The following is a 19,632-nucleotide window of genomic DNA, read 5'->3' on the forward strand; positions in this document are numbered from 1 at the left end:
AACTTCCCTCAACAATCTGCTGCTTCAATTCAAGTCTTGTTGAATCTATGATGAATTTGGGAAGAAATGACTTCTTAAAAATATTGACCCTGACAATCCGTGAACATGGACTATTTCTTTATTTACTTAGTTCTCTTCTAATTTAGCAATGGTTAGTAGATTCCCATGCTTAAGTATGCCACAGCTTTTATTAATTTTTTCCCCTAGCTATTTAATATTTTGTTAAATGATATTGTTTTTCTAAAAATTTTTTTTCATTTGTTGTTAATATATAGAGGTATCCTGTACATACTTATTTTAAAAATTTGGTTTTGAACCCAGCTGTATTGCTAATTCACTCATCAGTTCTAACCATTTTTCAGTAGAGTCTTTTGGATTTCTATACATACACAGTGATATTATCTGTGAATTTGTTATGCAACCTGTTTTTCTAATTTCTTGCCAGTCTTTGTAACCGTTATTTCTCTTCCTTGACTTATTTCTTTGCTTGGCCAGAATTTCTAATATAACACTGAATGAAAGTGATGGAGTGAGTATCATTGTCTTGTTCCCAGCCTCATGGGGAAATGTTCAATATTCTGCCTTTAAATGTTGTGTTTTAGCTGTTAAGTTTTTGTAAATAACTTTTATCACATTAAGGAAGTTCACTCTGAATGATTACGGCTGGATAACATATGACGCACAAATTTAGCATTGTGGAGCATTAATCATCTTATTATATTTCTGACTTTGTGGACCAGGAATTTGGAAAGGGCTCAGCATGGCAATAATCACTTGACCTCTTAAGCAGTTACAATCAGATATTGGCTGGGACTGTAGTCATCTAAAGGCTCAATGAGGCTGGAAATCCGATATGACTCAGTCATTTGGCTAACAATTGGTGCTGGCCTCTGGATGAGAATTCAACCAGGCTGTTGACTTGAATGCCTACCTGCAGCCCCTCTCCTGTGGTGGTCTTAGTAGTGGAAGGCCCTGTAGTGGAACTTCTTTCCAGCATTGGCTTCTCTCGGAATACGCATTGCAACAGGACCAGGCAGGTACCACATAACTGTTACTGACCTTTCCTTAGAGGTCATGTTGTGTTATTTCTGCTTTAGTTTTAACTGGCTGAAGCAGTCACAGGAATACGCTGGAGGCCCAGTGGCTAACAAAGACTGCGCTTTCACTGCTGAGGATGTGGGTGCAGTCCTTAGTCAGAGAACTAAGATCTCACAAGCTGTGTGGTGTGGCCAAAAAAGAAAAAAGAAAAGAAAAAAAAATTGTTTGAAGCAGTCATAAGCCCACCCATATTCAAGAGGAAGAGCCACAGACCCTACTTCTCCGTGCCAAAGAATTTACGAACATTTTCAGCTATCACCTTTTATTTCTAGCTTATTATGAATGGATGCTAAAACATCAAATACTTTTTCTAAATCTTTTGAGATATGATTTTCTCCTCTGCTTCTGTCATTTTTCCGCTCCCTTCTCTCCTTCTGGGTTTCAAATTACACACAGAGGTTTGGGCTTTGTCTCCTATTTCCTGTTGGTCTGCAGTCTTCCCCTTTGTGTTTTCAGCTTAGGCTTTGGCTAAGGACCCAAGGACACATTTTTTTGGATGCTATTTTCATGCAGCTGCCTTTTCTGTAATACTCTGTTCGCAAGTCCCAGCCACTTTCTTGGCCCAACAATCTGAGTTTCATTTCTTTCACCAGCAAGAATATTGCTGTTTCTGCTGTTTGGGCCCCACTGCCCTGCACTGCAGGTTGAGAAATGCACACAGGGAGTGTTTGATCAAATTCAGTTTTGTTTTTGCAAAAATAATTACGTCAGGAGGTACTTTCCACTTTTCAATGAACTCTTTGTTTATATCTCTATTCTTTTGAGAAGCTCTTCACATTTTAGGGATATTAACTCATTGTATTATATACTATGTTTTCCCTAGATTTCTATTAATATTTTGCTTTGCTTATGGCACTTTATTTTTTTTACTTATATGATAATTTTTTAAATACTAAAAAAGCTTTTAAAAAAGCTTTTCTTCCTCTGAGCAACTGAGATGTTTTCTCATTAGAAACAGTGAGAATCATGTAACTAAATTTGTTTTACTTTTGGCCTTGGTAGCGATATTTTTTTTTAATAACCTGCATAGTTATGTGAATTCCACAACTTGTATATGTGAAATGTCACTTTATTTTACTTTTTTTCTAATTTATATTTACTCTAGTCTAGATTCATATCTAGATTTCTGTTTTTTTTTTTTTTCTTCTATTTTTATAGTAACATGCAATAGCCACCACAGATGATATGCAATTTTAGGGGGTTAGTAGGATATAGTGGAGGTGAGATGGTGGCGTGAGTGTCAGAAAGCTGGATGTCATTCTTCCCCAACTCCATTCCTGGGAGGGTGGTTCAACCACCCATAGATATGTGAATTTCTTCATTTATAAAATCAATGGTCTGTATCTCAGGGTTAAGACTGCTAATCTTTTCAAATGAAAATTATGTAGCACTGAACTTTTCTAATGTATAAAATGACCTGTTTGTTGAAAGACTTAGAGGCTGACAGAAGTTCCAGAAATTTTTAAGAGTTAATGCATAAAAGGGAAGCGTAGGGATAAATTAGGAGATTGGGATTAACAGATATACCCTACTATGTATAAAATAGATAAACAATAAGGACCTACTGTTAAAGCCAGGGAACTATATTCAATATCTTGTAACAACTTATAATGGAAAAAAATCTGAAAAAGAGTGTGTGTATATATATATATATATATTTTTTTTTTCTGAATCACTTTGCTGTATACCTGAAATTAACATTGTAAATCAACTTTACTTTAATAGAGTTAAGGTACAGGAATTATTCTCTTTCAAAGTGAAAAAATAAATCTGTCATCCCATTATTCATCACTCAGACAGTTCAGCACTGCATTTAAATTGTATCACCACGAGATGGCTAATAAGCATGGAGCTTGATACACGGGTGATTCATTTATTTATCTATCGGTACTCCTGGTTTTATAACTTTATAAAACTGGAAAACAGAAAGTCATGCTTAATTTATGAGGGTGTCCAAAACTGCACCTTGTTATTTATACAAAGCCTTTCTTCTTGCAGTAAGGGCTATGATAATTCTACATGAATTATAAGTTGCATACAAATGTAAAGTTATTTTTTCCTCTTATTTCAGAGTGCGGAGGTATGCTGACTGGAACTTATGGTTCTATTAAGTCTCCAGGGTATCCTGGAAAGTATCCTCCAGGAAGAGATTGTGTCTGGAGGGTGATAACTAGTCCTGACCTCCTGATCACATTTACGTTTGGGACCTTGAGCCTGGAGCACCATGATGACTGTAGCAAAGATTATCTTGAGGTAGACCATTGTATTTATTTATTTATTAGTTTTGCTGCGCTGGATCTTCATTATCGTGTGCCGGCTTTCTCTAGTTGCGGAGAGCTGGGGCTACTCCTCGTCGTGGTGCATGGGCTCCTCATTGCGGTGGCTTCTCTCCTTGTGAAGCAGGGGCTCTGGAGCACGGACTCAGTAGTTGTGGCACAGAGGCTCGTGGCACAGTTGCTCCCTGGCGTGTGGGGTCTTCCTGGACCAGGGATTGAACCTGTTTCCCACGTTGGAAGGCAGATTCTCATCCACCGCACCACCAGAGAAGTCCAACAATTGGATTTAGATGGAATTTATCATGATATGATTAGAACTCAGGGAACCATTATTAACGATGCCCTTGGATGACCAAAATTTGTTAGCTTCAATAGGTAGCCGATGGACATCTAGATCTTGTAACTCCCTGTTTTGTCAGCAGTGAAAGTGTGGCGTCCTAACCATTGGACCACCGGGGAATTCTCGGAAACACTCCATTCTTAGCTGTGCCAGCTTGTTGTTTCTTATGGGTTCCATTTAAATGTGGGAAACAGACTGCCCTGCCTTCCCCTGTCATTTCCCAGAAGCCCAGTTTCTTCCCATGGGAATAGCAGATTTTATGAAATCAACACCGAGGAACGGCTGTCTTCTCCATAGCAGATTCAAATCTTCAGTTGTCTGCTATAAACTGCCAAGGTGTTTCACAAGTTGACTCTAGGGTTCCATGAAGAAAAGTAACCTAATAGCAATTGTGTTTGGATTGCTGAAGGGTGTGCCTCACTGGCTGTATTGATATTGTCACTGGGAAGAAAGAAGTCACCCTCTGTCCCTCCAGTTTATCATTAGTAAAAGATTAAAATATGAAAGAGGAAACATGTGCCATTTGTTATATTCAAATGCTATAAGCATGTAGGTCTATCAAAAACATGGCTCTCTATTTGTAAACTGAAAAGATCATTGAGAAGATTGAATTCATATGTTGTTCCCATCTTGTTTACCACCATAAGTCTCTGAGTCCCTTGCAGCAGTGATAAAAGATAGTGTGGTTTCCCAAGTCCATTAGAGAAGAATGGAGCATAATGGAATTACTGATAAAAATGGAAGTGTATGGCTGTCAGACAGGAATCTCCATGAGCTGAAGTCATTAGTAATTTAGCAAGTGTAATGGATTTGAAACCTTTGGGAATAACTGGAAAATCTCGGCAAGATAATCCTGTAGATGTTGACATTAAAGTAAAATTTTTTGAAGTTAATTTCAATATATTCTATTAATATCAAATTAGAGACAGTTTTTTCATTCCTACATGTTAATTCCTGGATATGCATGTAATGGAAAAGACCAATCATTCCAATAATATTGAAATGCCTCTCATTTCTCAAGAATATTTCAAGGAACTAGTTAAATTACTGGAATAAAGTAATGCTGCCCTATAACTTCGCTACCGGTAGAACAAATAATTTGAGTGGACAAAATTAGTCATATTAAAATATGATTTCGTTCATTGGTGCCCTGGTATTCTATGCAGTACAGAATTTGCAATTACAACAGGATCATAGAATGGCTGGCATGATTATTTAACAGATTAAAACCCAGCCAGTAAAAAGATTTGCTAAGGTCAGTCATCATTAGTGCAGTACTTAATTACTATTAAAATTTCACTTTTTAAATTCACAAAACTGTTTTTATGTTGCATCTAAGAAGAATTGATGCTTTTGAACTGTGGTGTTGGAGAAGACTCTTGAGAGTCCCTTGGACGTCAAGGAGATCCAACCAGTCCATTCTGAAGGAGATCAGCCCTGGGATTTCTTTGGAAGGAATGATGCTAAAGCTGAAACTCCAGTACTTTGGCCACCTCATGCAAAGAGTTGACTCATTGGAAAAGACTCTGATGCTGGGAGGGATTGGGGGCAGGAGGAGAAGGGGACGACAGAGGGTGAGATGGCTGGATGGCATCACCGACTCGATGGACGTGAGTTTGAGTGAACTCCGGGAGTCGGTGATGGACAGGGAGGCCTGGCGTGCTGCAATTCATGGGGTTGCAAAGAGTCAGACACGACTGAGCGACTGAACTGAATCTCACATTACTTCCTTTCCCATTTCTGATCCTCCTAAGTATTTAGACCAAGCTGTGCTCTAAGTATTTAGACCAGTGGATATTGCTGGCATTCCTTCCTCTTCTGTTTTCTTTGCCTATATTCATTTCTTCTTCTCGGTCATTAGGAATTTATCATTTCAAAACGAACATCTGGAGAGTTCCCTGGCATCTCAGTGGTTAGGACCTGGTGCTTTTGTTGCAGAGGGTTCATCCCTGGTCCAGGAACTAAGATCCCACAAGCTGCATGGCATAACCATAAATGAATGAATGAACAATTAAAAGAAACCAAACACTTGGGGTTGGGGGAAACATAGGAAAGAAAATAATGAAAAAGTTTCATGAGACACATTCAGAGTATACATTTAGCCTCAGAGTTAAAATTCAGAGCAAATGTAAGGCATCTGAATGATGGGAGGAGATTACCCTTCCCCGAACCCCAACTGTGTGGTGGATTCACAGGTAACAGGAGAACCTCCCAGAGCCATCACTTAAAAGACAAGTTTTCTAAAGTTAATGTACAAAATGGCTAGGCTTGTTAAAATCTGACCACGTTGAACATAATGACTCCTCCTCTTGTTTTAGATTCGAGATGGTCCTTTGCATCAGGACCCTGTTCTTGGGAAATTCTGCACCACTCTCTCTGCACCCCCACTCCAGACTACGGGTCCCTTTGCCAGGATTCATTTCCATTCTGACAACGAGATTAATGACCAAGGGTTTCTTATCACCTACTTAACATCACCTTGTAAGTACCTTGATGACTAGGAGCTTAATATCAACTTGAAGGACAGTGCTTTGCTCATAGCTGTTCTGTATTTTACTGTGAGGCTGAGGATGACTTACTCATACTGATTATGTGTATTTATAAATATTTCTTTCATTGCTACAAATTTCTTTGTTTTCCTAGTGTTCTATTATTAATGCTTTAATACTCCTTAGCCCCTAAATTTGGGGATCCACTTATGGTAAATATGGGTGAGGCCCCTAAAATTAAATAATTCATACATTAGTTCCTTAGCTGTTATTGGGTGTGTTGTTGGGAGAAACAAAAGGGAAATGCAGTCTCTCTTGAGATATGTCAGATTTATAGCTATTTTATCTTTAAATTGCATTGCTACCTTAAAGCAAACCAACCAACCAAAAAAAAAAAAAAAAAACAGTGAAATGCTCCATCATTTTATTTTTTATTTTAGGTCTGTAGAGGATTTTGTTCTTCACATACATCATTGTGCCCTGATGAGAATTCACAAGAGAAACACCTTTTAAGTCTCAATATCAGGAAAGATAACAAGAAACATCTTTTCACTAGTCTTCTTTCCTCATTTATTTTGGCTTCAGGCTGAATCTGCTGCTGACTTTCTGTAATTTCTGTAGCCCATACCTGTTTTCTGTGCATAACAACTCCCCCCCGACCCCTGACCATATCTTGCTATTCTGTATTCATTATTCCTTTAATCCGTTTCATTTTTCTAGTTACATATTTTATTTTGTTACATATGTTATATAAACTGCCTCACATCTCTTTGGCATGCAGGAAAGCATAAATGCATTTCAAAAGCAATTTATCTAAGAGGATGTTAGATTGAAAGTTAGATCACACATTTCTATAGCCATTTCTTTAGGCTGTCCCACAAATACATGTCAAGCTGAAAAATCTTGTAATGAAAAGTGTAAGTCTGTTCAGGGTGAATAGAGTGGGAGTATGATGGTATGTATGTGTGTATAATTTTTAAAAATTGTGTCTCATGCCTGGGAGCTGGAGGAATGTCTGTCTGCGTGACCTTTCCCTTCTCTTCTGTGTTGTCTTTAGCGGACCTACAATGTGGAGGGAACTACACAGACCCAGAGGGTCTTCTCTTTGCTGACTTGTCTGGACCTTTCATGCACGACAGACAATGCATCTACACCATAAAGCAGCCCCCGGGAGAGCAAATACAGGTCAACTTCACCGTCGTGGAGCTGGAAGGCCAAAGTGGCTGTTCTCATAGTTACATTGAGGTAAGCTTTGCTACTGAGTGACCCTTAGATAATGTTTGTCAACATTTTTTTATATTCTGTAGAGCCGAGGTCTTCAAATGGTTGTTGGGTCTACGGCGCCCAGATCACCTGGATGGTCTGGATGTTAGGTAGTATAAACCTGTGTCCTGTCCCAGACTTCCTGAATCAGTACCTCTAGGGAATCAGCTCAGCAATCTGTGCTTTCACAGATTCCCCTGCCCCCCAACCCAGCCAGCTGATTTTGTTGCAGGCTAAGGTCTAACAACACCTGTTCTAGAGAATATGAAAGAATTTTGCCAAAAATAGATCTACAGATGGTGAAACAGGAGATGGGTAATAGAATAGCAAAGGACAAAAATGAAAACTGAGACTAGAAATTCATAGTAGTGCTAAATTACAAGCTATTAAGTGTTAGTCACTCAGTCATGTCTGACACTTTGTGACCCCATGGACTGTAGCCCAGCAGGCTCCTCTGTCCATGGAATTCTCCAGATAAGAATACAGGAGTGGGTAGCCATTCCCTTCTCTAAGGGATTTTCCTGACCCAGGGATCAAACCTGGGTTTCCTGCATTGCAGGCAGATTCTTTACTGTCTGAGCCACCAGGGAAGCCCACAAGCTTCTAAACTGAGCCCTAATAACCAGGGTGAATGACAATGAGTAAAACGAATAGCATTTACTAATAGGATACAGAATTCAGAGATTGTACAGGACAGTTTTACATGGGAGGGAACTCACCCCAGAAGAGTAAAAGGATTTGCCTGGGTGAGCTAGATAGTCAGTGGCAGAGAGTTAACTTAAAGCATTGAATAATCTTTGTTTTAGAGATTTTTTTTTCTTCATCAGTTCTGCTTGCCCTCCTACTGAAAATTTTAACTCTGATTTAAATGTGTGTAATGGATGTAATAAGAAGACTATCTGAGACAAAAAGGCAGCTTTTGTTTGCCTCGTCTGGTATTTCACTGGTCAAGCCACAAATTAAAGTGTTGAGTAAGAGAAACAAAATACTTTTTGTTGGGTACAATCATTTTCAATAAACTTAGGGAGGCACTGACAATTATGTTTGCCCATGTAAGTTAGACCAATTCATTTTTCCAGGAAAAACCCAAGTAACCTCTTACCTTCTTCCCTCCTCCACATGTAGAGAGAGGAAGCATAGACTTCTAGCATAAGATCTGGACTTAACTCAATAATGAACAAGTACATTGACAATGAAACCACAGTAATATATTTTAAATCTAGAAGTTTTAAACTCAGATGATAAATGTGTATATTCATTCAGTTTATGTTTTCTAAAGTCCCTCATAAAGTACATCAGAGTTTTTCATTATGAAGCAATTTTAGGCATTGTTATATAAATAAAAACTAAATTTCCAACATCTTTTTTTTTTTTAATTGAAGAATAGTAAAAATAGTTCACACTTAGAGAGTACTTACTGTGCTAGATGCCCTTACTCCCTGGGGGAAACTTTCTGCAACTGTGATTATCTTCCCAGTTGTGGGCCACCTACCTGGTGTTATGGGTCTTGACTATATTGCATCTCTGCCATTCCTGCCTATCTCATTATGGTTCCTTATTTACATATTTAGTTGGGAATCTCTTCTGCTAGTCTTCAGGTTGTTCTCATTGATAGCTGCTCTGTAAATAGTTGTAAATTTGGTGTCTCCATCGGAGGAACTGAGCTCTGGGTCTTTCTATTCCACCATCTCCACCCAACACTCTAAGTTCTTATTTTCGTTCAGTCCTGTGATGACTGTATACTGAAACTGGTAGTTGCTCAGTTGTGTCCAACTCTGCAACCCCATGGATTGGAGCCTGCCAATCTCATCTAGCCATGGAATTCTCCAGGTAAGAATACTGGAGTGGGTAGCCATTCCCTTTTCCAGGTGGACTGAATCCAGGTCTCCTGCATTGCAGGCAGATTCTTTACCATTTGAGCCACTAGTGAAGCCTTGGACAATTCTTTATCTACATACTTGAGTTCCTACTTCTGTAAGATGCCCTACCTTTCCTCCTACACTTTATAAGGCTAAATCAAGGAAATAAATAAAAAAAGAAGCTTGAAGAATTAAAAACATTACAAATGCAAGTCTTTCTCAGGTCAAATTTCTGCCTCCTGCCTTGAACGCATTAGTTCAGAGACATCGGATGAGAACCTTTCATAGTTGGCCACTGAAGTATCAACATTCTAATGTGCACTAATAACCACAGAGTCTTGATCAAATGTCCCTCAAGGGTTATTGATGGAAAAAATAAAAGAACTTTGTTATCAGAAGGACAGGTCATATACAGTGATTTGAATAATTGAATAGACTTTTCTATATAACCTTGACTGTCCTACAGAAATACAGCCAATTGATTTATAGAAATTTAGCACCAGCAGGGTCTCAGAAGTCATTTAATAAAAATCCTTAATTTTACAAATGAGAAAATTGAGATCACAAAGGTCAAATTCTGGTTATTGTTGGAACAGGATTTAGCTGTACCTACATGTAGTAGTCTAGATAGATGTATACTGACTTAGATCAAAGTTCTGACCTTTAATCATATCTACCTACTGGGAAAATTTGTGAACTAAGCCCTTTTAGGAAAAGTATATCCAACACTTTTCATATGCTTTAGACAGTGGGTAAAATGATACTGGAACCAAATTCAAATGACATTATTATGACTCAATAGATCATTCTCCTCAATGTTGGTTTTAGTTTTAAAAAGTGTTTAAAATGACATGTTTAATCAAAGGAGTAAACAAAGAAGTGTAGTATTTAAGATATTGCTGGTTTGGAAGAAGGATGATTTTGCCATTTATTAACTCTATTTGTGTGAGAGAGAAGGACCACCCCCCTCCCCGCCACATTTTAGAAAGGATGAAGAACAGAAAGGTAATTCTAGATAGGTGTGGGGAAATGATTATAGGAACTCTTCTTTTGAGTGGGAATAGATGCTGGGAAAGATTGAAGGCAGGAGAAGAAGGGGACAACAGAGGATGAGATGGTTGGATGGCATCACCGACTCAATGGACATAAGTTTGAGTAAACTCTGGGAGTTGGTGATGGACAGAGAGGCCTGGTGGGCTGCAGTTCATGGGGTCGCAAAGAGTCAGACACGACTGAGTGAACTAAACTAAACTGAGATGTATTTCTAAGAATCCCAAATCTTCTCATTTATAACTCCAGATGTCTTGTTGCCATGTGAATATGTCCTTTAAATGTAGATTAAAATGTCAATCTCTAGTATGTCTCTTTCACATGTAGTGTGGTTTGGAAAGACTTTGTGTTCAGTAAGAAAGCTCCATAAACATTTATTTGAGAATAAAATTTAACTGCAAAGGATCATAAATGTGGTATTGCCACATTCAGTGTAGCATATCTTTCTTCTTTTTTAAATAAGAAACATACATTTATATTTTAATTCTTGGACTTATATCACTTCTCAGCTAAAGTTTCCACTTCTAAAAATGTATATTGCCCACGGGTGATGTGGCTTGTAACAAAAGAGTAAGTATAGCAAGAATAGATCAACTGTTGTCCGCCTGTTTTGTTAAGAGAGCTTTTAAATTGTAGAGACTAGTTCAACAAATGTGAAGAACTATCTTTCCAGAATAAAAAGCAGCACCTAATTAATATTCCATAAGTGATGTAAGTCATCAGAACTCTGAGTGAAGGACACATAAGGTAGTAATGAAAGTTTAATTTTAATCCCAGAGAATCAAGTACTAGGCTGAATAATAATCTCAGAAGCTTGTGTGATGCTGCCAGCAGGGCTTGAAATGGGGTATGGAAGGAAATGAATACAGCTGTTGCCCTCACTAGATCTCCTTGACCCATCCCACATCGTCTGTTCCCTCCCCACCAAGACAGGAAAGGGAGCAGGAGGAGAGGGGCCTTCTGGGGAAACAGGAGGCTTCTGGGGAAGTTTTTCCTTCTTAGAAGAAGAAAGAAAAACAAAAACAAACTATGATTAATAAGACAGGGAGAAGTAAGTAACACTAAATTTGGCTTCTGAAATCTAAGGCATGTGTACCCATTCTACAAGTATCACTAATTGACAGATTAATCATATTTTAGACCTCTTGCCAATCCCAGAAAATTCACAATGCAGAAATTGTACATCTCTTTATAATGAGAAGCAAGTAGAAATAACTGTTAAAAAATTTAAATGTCCGACTTCTTGAAAACCTATAAACACTCTCCTGAGTAATTACTGGGTTAAGGAAGGAAATAGAAAGTGAAATGAAAGACAATGTAGAAAGTAAAAAGAAAGTGCTACAAATCAAAGCCAGATAAAATCTCTAAGATTTTAAAGAAAGAATAAAATTAATGGGGAAGGGGGAAGCACAGTCAGCTGGAACACTGAAGACCGGTCTTCCCTCTGAACCTCTCATCACCTCCTACCTCCCTCCTTCCTCTCCTCCACTCCCATTGCTCCCGGCTGGGCCCTGCACAGATCTCCCCACTCCCCACAGGTCTTGGGATGACTTCAGATTCACAAAGGACCTCTTTTTACTCTTTGTCAGGCAGCAGAGCTGTTCAGCTCCAGCCTCAGAATTGGGTGAGGGAGGTCTGTGACTTCCCGTCTGCCTCAGTTCACTGGGCACCCTCAAGGGGATGTGTTGGTCAGAGCCTCATGACTGTGATGATTTACAGAAAAGTCCTTAAGGACATAAACCCAAATGGCAGAGAAAGAGTAAGACCTCTGACAAATGAAGCTGGAATGCGGCTGCAGCAAGCAGATACACCAGAGTAGCATGTTTTCTAGTGAAGCACAGGTTGAAATCAATTTTAGTTCAAAGAAGTGTCTTTCCAGAGATGGCAGAAAGAAAGAAGACATCGGGCGATGTCCAGTAACTTGCATTCTTATCATATTGGATTTGGAGTTTTGGCAGAGACTAGAAACATTTGGCTAGTTTCTTAGCATTTTTGTTGTCAGCACAGTTTTTCCAAAATTGCTTTGTCATCCTGATGCCTTTTAATGAAGTGATAAAATATGCTTTTGTTCAGGTGAAAACAGTTCTACCCATTGGCACGGTGGGAGCCAGGGAATAGACTGAGATGGTAGAACCACCTAGGTTTGGAGTTTCAAGGGATTGTATGGCATAAATCCTTCCTGTGTGTAGAGGAGTTGTGTGCTCATGTGGAGATCACAAACCCCACGGAACTAGTGAGATGGAGAGCAGTGAGTGAGAAGAGGAGCTATGGAAATCAAGATCATCAGGAAAACTCCAGGGGCTTTCCTGGTGACTCAGTGGTAAAGAATTCTCCTGCCAATGAAGGAGATGTGGGTTAGATCCCTGATTCAGAAATATCCCACATGCCACAGAGCGATAAGCCAATGAGCCACAACTATTGCGCCTGTGCTCTAGAGCCTGGGAACCGCAACTAGTGAGCCCACGTGTCCTAGAGCCTGTGCTCCACAACAAGAAAAGCCACTTCCATGAGATGCCTGTCCACCGCAACTAGAGAGTAGCCCCTACTTGCAACAACTAGAGAAAGCCCAGATGCATCAACAAAGGCCCAGCACACTCACTAATAAGAAAGGAAGGAAGGAAGAGAAAGAAAAAGAAAGAAAGCTCCAAATTATTGGAGCACATCAAGAGGATGGCCAGCGCTCTCTGATATAAATGGAACAATATTGCATGGAAACATGAGAAAGGACTTTGACTCTCTGTTTCACTAAAGGCAAGATATTTAACATCAGTTAAACTCAGCTTCTTCATCCATAATAGAAACAGTAAGACTACTCTTTAAAGAATAATTAGAAGAGGTCATTCACCCACTTATCTATTCATTCTCTGCATGGTTAATCAAACAAAGTTCATGCCAGGTTCTGTATTGGGGATGGGTGTATAAAGCACAGAGATATTAAACATGCAAGCATACAATTACATACTTTCAAGGTGGGAAAAGTATCATGAAGGAAAGAAATATATGAGTGAAAATAACAGGACTGATGCCTTTAGTTGAACGTTAGAGGTAGCTTCCCTAAGGATGTCACATTTTGAGTCTGAAGATGAGAAGGGATTAGAAATGCAAAGATCCAGGAGAAGGAGGAACTGAGAAAAAAAAAAATTCGACAAATATGAAGAACTGAAAATAGACTCTGTGGCTAGAATCAACAGAGGCGATGTAGAGAGAAACAGGAGTTACACAGGAACTAAATCTTGTAGGGCTTTGTACATGGATGTGAATGTACTGAGCTTTGCTCAGTGAAAAGGGAAACTATTCGAATGTTCTTAGCCTGACTGAACGACTTCACTTTCACTTTTCACTTTCATGCATTGGAGAAGGAAATGGTAACCCATTCGAGTGTTCTTGCCTGGAGAATCCCAGAAACGGCAGAGCCTGGTGGGCTGCCGTATATGGGGTCGCACAGAGTCGGACACGACTGAAGCGACTTAGCAGCAGCAGCAGCAGCACAATGTCTGGCACACCAGGAAATGAAAGTTAACATGACGGTGATTCCAATGATGACAATGGGAGGAGGAGAGAGGGTGGCAGCAGCCGACATACTGGAGTTTGCAATCATGTAGGTCCGTCTAGTCAAGGCTATGGTTTTTCCAGTGGCCTCGTATGGATGTGAGTGTTGGACTGTGAAGAAGGCTGAGCGCCGAAGAATTGATGCTTTTGGACTGTGGTGTTGGAGAAGACTCTTGTAAGTCCCTTGGGCTGCAAGGAGATCCAACCAGCCCATCCTAAAGGAGATCAGCCCTGGGTGTTCTTCGGAAGGAATGATGCTAAAGCTGAAACTCCAGTACTTTGGCCACCTCATGTGAAGAGTTGACTCATTGGAAAAGACTCTGATGCTGGGAGGGATTGGGGGCAGGAGGAGAAGGGGACGACAGAGGATGAGATGGCTGGATGGCATCACCGACTCGATGGACGTGAGTTTGTGAGAACTCCGAGAGATGGTGATAGACAGGGAGGCCTGGTGTGATGTGATTCATGGGGTCGCAAAGAGTCAGATGTGACTGAGTGACTGAACTGAACTGAACTGAGGAACATACTTCTAGGTAAAACTAGACATGTACTCCATGTTTTAGAAAAGCAAATTAAAGAAACAAAGGACAAATTTACTTTATTGGTAGAGATAGTAAAAGCAATACTATTTCAAGAGGCATAAAAAGCTTTAAAAATTTAACTATGAAATCACAAAACATAATAATTGTGAAAGATAATAACCTAAGAAAACTATTTTTAGTCCTTGTGGCTTCTGTCATCTCTTACTCCTCACCCTTTAATCTATCATTTGGAAGGGGGTCCCATTCCCCTCCAGATGAACGAAGGCTGGTCTCCAGGATCAAGTCTTTACTTAGCTAAGGGGCATTTCAGCTTGAGGCTCACGTCACTAGAAGCCACATGTTAAATGCTACTGTATAGTAAGGTTAGTAAGGCTCTGATTTTAGCTGTCTCAGTTGGACCAAGCCTAAGTGCCAGCATATTTGGTTTGCTTTGAATTAGGATGTGATACTTAACCATATTTTAAAAATCATTTTATCTGGACACAAATCTGGACACATAGCAGACACAAACAAATGAACACATATATTAAGACCTTGCACTGGGACCTGATCCATTATAGATGTTAAAGCTTACTTGTCACTGGGCTCCAGACACACCCACAGTTTTATATACACTGTATTTTTAAGCCTAATTAGTTTTAGCTCTTTCTACAGGACATGGTTCTTTTTTTTTTTTTAATTGACTTTTATTGGAGTATGGTTGCTTTACAATGTTGTTTTAGTTTCTGCTGTACAGCAAAGCGAATCAGCTCTCTATATACATGCATCCCCTAGTTTTTGGATTTCCTTCCTATTTAGATCACCAGGACACAGTTTCTTTTTAAGAACGAATTTTTTAAATTAAAAAACACACTTTTGTATGAGTAGTTTGTCATCAGGAACTAGATCCATCTGCTGAAGGTAAAAATCAGAAGCCATTTGGGCTGTCCTGTAGGGTTAAATCATAGGTCACAGGTTATAAATTTGATCTCTGAGCCTGAAAAAAATCAGTGTTTGCTGAATAAATAGCACAATCAATGAAAAATCTGGGCCTCATCCACAGAACAGTAAAATTTGAAATGGTCCTTGTCATTTCTTTGCAAATGTGACCTACAGTAAAGAATGGATTTGGTGTGGTGATGCCTCTGCAAGTGACCATGGCATGACTTCAGCTGACTTTTATTTTTGGAGGGTAATTGCTTTACAGTGTTGTGGTGGTCTCTGCTGTACACCAACGTGAGTCAGTCATAATTATGTGTGTGTGTGTGTGTATATATATATATATATATATTCCTTCTCTCTTGAGTCTCCCTCCTATGCCCCATTCCACCCAGCTGACTTCTTAAAAAAAACTATATTTTTGGTTCAAACCAGGCTCAAATATGAGTCATCTTTCTCTAGTTTAGATTTCAATAATGAAAAGTCAACAACAATAAAATCAGAAACAATAACGGAAAATTTCTATGGCTTACAACGACTTATGCTTATTCTCCACACATGTTAACATGTCAGTGTGGGGTCCGGGGCATCTCTGCTGATCTGGTCCCCTGTTCCATCTGTCCCTGGGACCCCAGCTCTTAGTCTTGTAAGAGCAGAAAAGAAAAGGTGGTTGAATTACGTAGTGACTCCCAAAGCTTTTTCTTGGAAACAGGCACATCACTTCTGCTCACATTCATTTGGGCAAAGCAAGCCCTGTGGCCAAGCCCAGAGTCAAGGACGAGGACAAGTCAAGGCCGTTTAATAATGGCCATAGGGAAGCAGCACAAGTCACACGGCAATGAGCTCGTGAGATATTCAGTCTCTTTCTGGAAGGATGTGAGTAATTAGAAAAATAACACATTCTGTCCCCTTGCACAAGCACAAAAGAAAGAGGTTTTTGTGATGTTGTGCAAATTCACAAGTCCTCTGATATTGAATGCAGGATGTGCATTTAGTATCACTCTAGAGCATTCAGGGGTTGTGGTTATAGTATCGCCATGCCTAGCATCTAGGGAGAATACAGACTTTCAGAATTAATAAGGTTTCATTTCCACAGAGAGTGAGAGAAACATAGCCAAAATCAATTGTACCTTCTAGGTTTAAAGCCCTTGAGCCCTATAAGTTCCTCTTAAAACATTTGGGCTGCAACTGCCTTTCTCCTTGCCGAAGTCCTTGAATTTCATTAGTGAGGCCCAGGGGAATGGCCCACTTTAGCCAGCTCTGCTGCTATTTGGCTGTTTTTCTTCCGCCTTGTCATCTTCTAATGGGCAAAAGAGAAGAGAGAGACATTCGCTGCAGTCTTAGCAGAAGCGAATGGCACCCTGGAGGATTCCAGAACAGGAAGATCTCTTACTCTGTGTTTCATGCTTTCTGGTTTCTAAGCACGGTAGTATGTCTCTAACAAAAATTGAACCATCATACCACGCCTTAAAATTAATGAATCAGCAAGCATCCATCAGAGTTATTAGCAGAGTTCCGTGTTAGAAGATGAAGGTGATACAGGAATTTTCTCTTCCCTAAGAGATCTGCTGTTTGGTTGAAGACCTATGTAACATAAATTAATGGCAGTATGTGAAATTTAATGTTACAGCTCACAGAAAGGAACTGGTTTGGGATGAGTCATTGGAAAGGCATGCAGTTTCCAACATCTGTGTAAGATTTTATCATATGGCTGTACCATGATTTATTCAATCACCCTCTTATTATTAGACATTTGGAATATTTTCGATTCTTATGTTTATAGAGCATATTGATGTGGAACCTCATGTGTCTTTGTCTGAATCTTGAATGATTTCCTTATGACAGAGTGTTAGAAGTGAAGTTACCAGGTCCAAAACTATGAACATTTCCAAGACTCTTGATACATTTGTCTAGTTACTTTCCAGAAATTTATACTCCCACCAGCTAAGGATGGGAGTAACATGTTACCATATCTCCACCAGCTTTGGCTATGGTACTTGTAAGCTCTTCCCTTTACTGTCCATTCCCCTTGACCTGGATGTTCTTTCAATTTTCAGTTTAAAAGTTATTTCTGCTGAGAAATATTCCCTAATTTTCTGTGGGAGTTCGGAGTATTTGGTTAAGTCAGTGGTTCTCTACACTTCAAGACCTTCCAGTGTGACTATTATACTATTCTGAAATGAAATTCATAGATGATATCAGTTCACATTGTATACATACATTATGTAAATAAATCTGTAAGTGTAAGATTTAGGAGAACTAAAGCAAAGTAAAAGAACTTATGTCAGTGTGTTAAAAGCCCGGGCAAGCTGCACTTGAAGACAGAATGAAGTCATAAATTGTTTGCTCCCTGAACCATATGAATGCTACACTAAAAACTCAAGCTGACATGGCCATGTGGGTTGGAGATGAATTTTCTGAAATGGTGACCAATTCTTGACAGATTTCCAGGAATAAAAAATAACTTCTTTTGATTTACACTCTGCTTGTAATCCTGGAAAATCTGGTACAAACTAGAACTGAGCAGAAGTATTTTGCATCTGGTATATAAAATCGAGGTAGATTTTACATTTATAACTGTCACTGCAAAGAAGGACACACAGGACACAGGAGAACCCTTGTTGTGTGTGACTGTCTCTCACATTTCAGGGTGTTTCATATCTCCAGTCCCCAGCCACTAAATGCCAATAGCACCCCAACCACCTTCATGCTAGTAATTAAAACAAAGCCAAAAATTGCCTTCACAGATTTCCAGAATGTTCAGTTGAGGTACCTATGGAGAACCATTGTGTTAAGCAATATCAGCACGCTCTACATTCTCAAACATGACAGTCATGCTTTTGGGGGAAAAAAAAATACACTTGCTTGTTGTGCGCTTCTGTGAGTGGCGACTCTTTCACAGTGACGTCACAGGCACAGGTGCTGGTGTTTGTTGATACCTTGATAATGTTAGCTGTGGGGGTGGAGCTATGTTTGGACAGGTAGCTCTTCCAAAAGAATTCTATAGAACAAAAGTAGTTATGTATATTCATAGAAGAATTTCTGATTTGAGTGAGAAACTTCTGAAAGGTCAAGAATAGCAACAGTTACTCTTTAGTCCACTTTTTCTAGAACTAGGCATTTTGCTAAGGAATTCACGTGTTGGTTTCATCTATTTGATCCAGCTCCTTGAGTGTGGCTTAGATTTAGTAGCTTGTTCGAAGTTATTAAGTGTGGAGGTTTGCCAGCGACAGAGGTGGGAATTGAATACAGTTTAGGACTCCACAGACCAGATTCATGGCCACCACACTATAAGATACTGACTGTTGATTTAAAATGCTGCTGCTAAGTCGCTTCAGTTGTGTCCGACCCCGTGCGACCCCATAGACGGCAGCCCACCAGGCTCCCGCGTCCCTGGGATTCTCCAGGCAAGAACACTGGAGTGGGTTGCCATTTCCTTCTCCAATGCATGGAAGTGAATAGTGAAGGTGAAGTCGCTCAGTCATGTCTGACTCTGTGCGACCCCATAGACGGCAGCCCACCAGGCTCCCCCGTCCATGGGATTTTCCAGGTAAGAGTACTGGAGTGGGGTGCCATTGCCTTCTCTGTGACTTAAAATAGGTGGTCTTTATTATATAAAGGACACTTCTTTTTGCTCCTGACTTTCTAAGAGTTTTGCTTCTAATAAATAGAAATGCTGACACTTTTTGCCACGTATAGAGATAAAATAGTTTAGCTTATTGGATCTATTGGCAAGTTTAATTTATAATTTCTAATAGTCCTTGCATCACCCTTATCCTCATGTTTGTTTTGATACATAAGCCTACAAAGAAAGTGAATTCATTTTTCTTGAACTGTTTAGGATTTTTGTATCTATATTAATAGATGAGATCTACTCATAGTTTTCCTTTGTATTATCTGTGTTGGGCTTTGGTGAGATGATTCTGAGAATAATTATTTGGGAATTGTTCCATGTTTGAGGGTTCTTTAGAACAAATTATGTATGGGAATTGTCTTTTCCTTTAATGTCTAATTTAATTTACCAGGTAGAGCATCTTCTAGAAAGTTTTTTTGGGGGAAACTAATTATTTGTAATATTTTAAGTTTTATCCATGACTTATTATCTACTCAGATTTTATTTTTCTCCTTCTTGAGATAATTTTAGTAATTTAGATTTTTCTGGGGACAAACGTTTCAAACATTCAACTATATTAATATAGTGTTGTCCCTAAAATTATTATACAAGTTTTTCAGAATCTGTGTATTTTT

General features: G+C 39.3%; 1 protein-coding gene across 1 annotated transcript in view; it reads left to right on the forward strand.

Annotated features, from left to right (window-relative positions):
• Positions 1–19,632, forward strand: part of CUBN (cubilin) — a 259,434-nt gene that overhangs the window by 29,577 nt on the left and 210,225 nt on the right. Inside the window, exons 15-17 of the mRNA XM_086334167.1 lie at positions 3,170–3,351; positions 6,033–6,195; positions 7,261–7,448. Of these exons, the coding sequence (XP_086190293.1) occupies positions 3,170–3,351; positions 6,033–6,195; positions 7,261–7,448 (533 nt within the window). The remainder of the gene's footprint in view (positions 1–3,169; positions 3,352–6,032; positions 6,196–7,260; positions 7,449–19,632) is intronic.

Source organism: Bos grunniens, chromosome 13 (assembly GCF_055505025.1).
Source record: "Bos grunniens cultivar Pamir isolate PY7600 chromosome 13, Bosgru_T2T1.0, whole genome shotgun sequence".
NCBI lineage: Eukaryota > Metazoa > Chordata > Mammalia > Artiodactyla > Bovidae > Bos > Bos grunniens.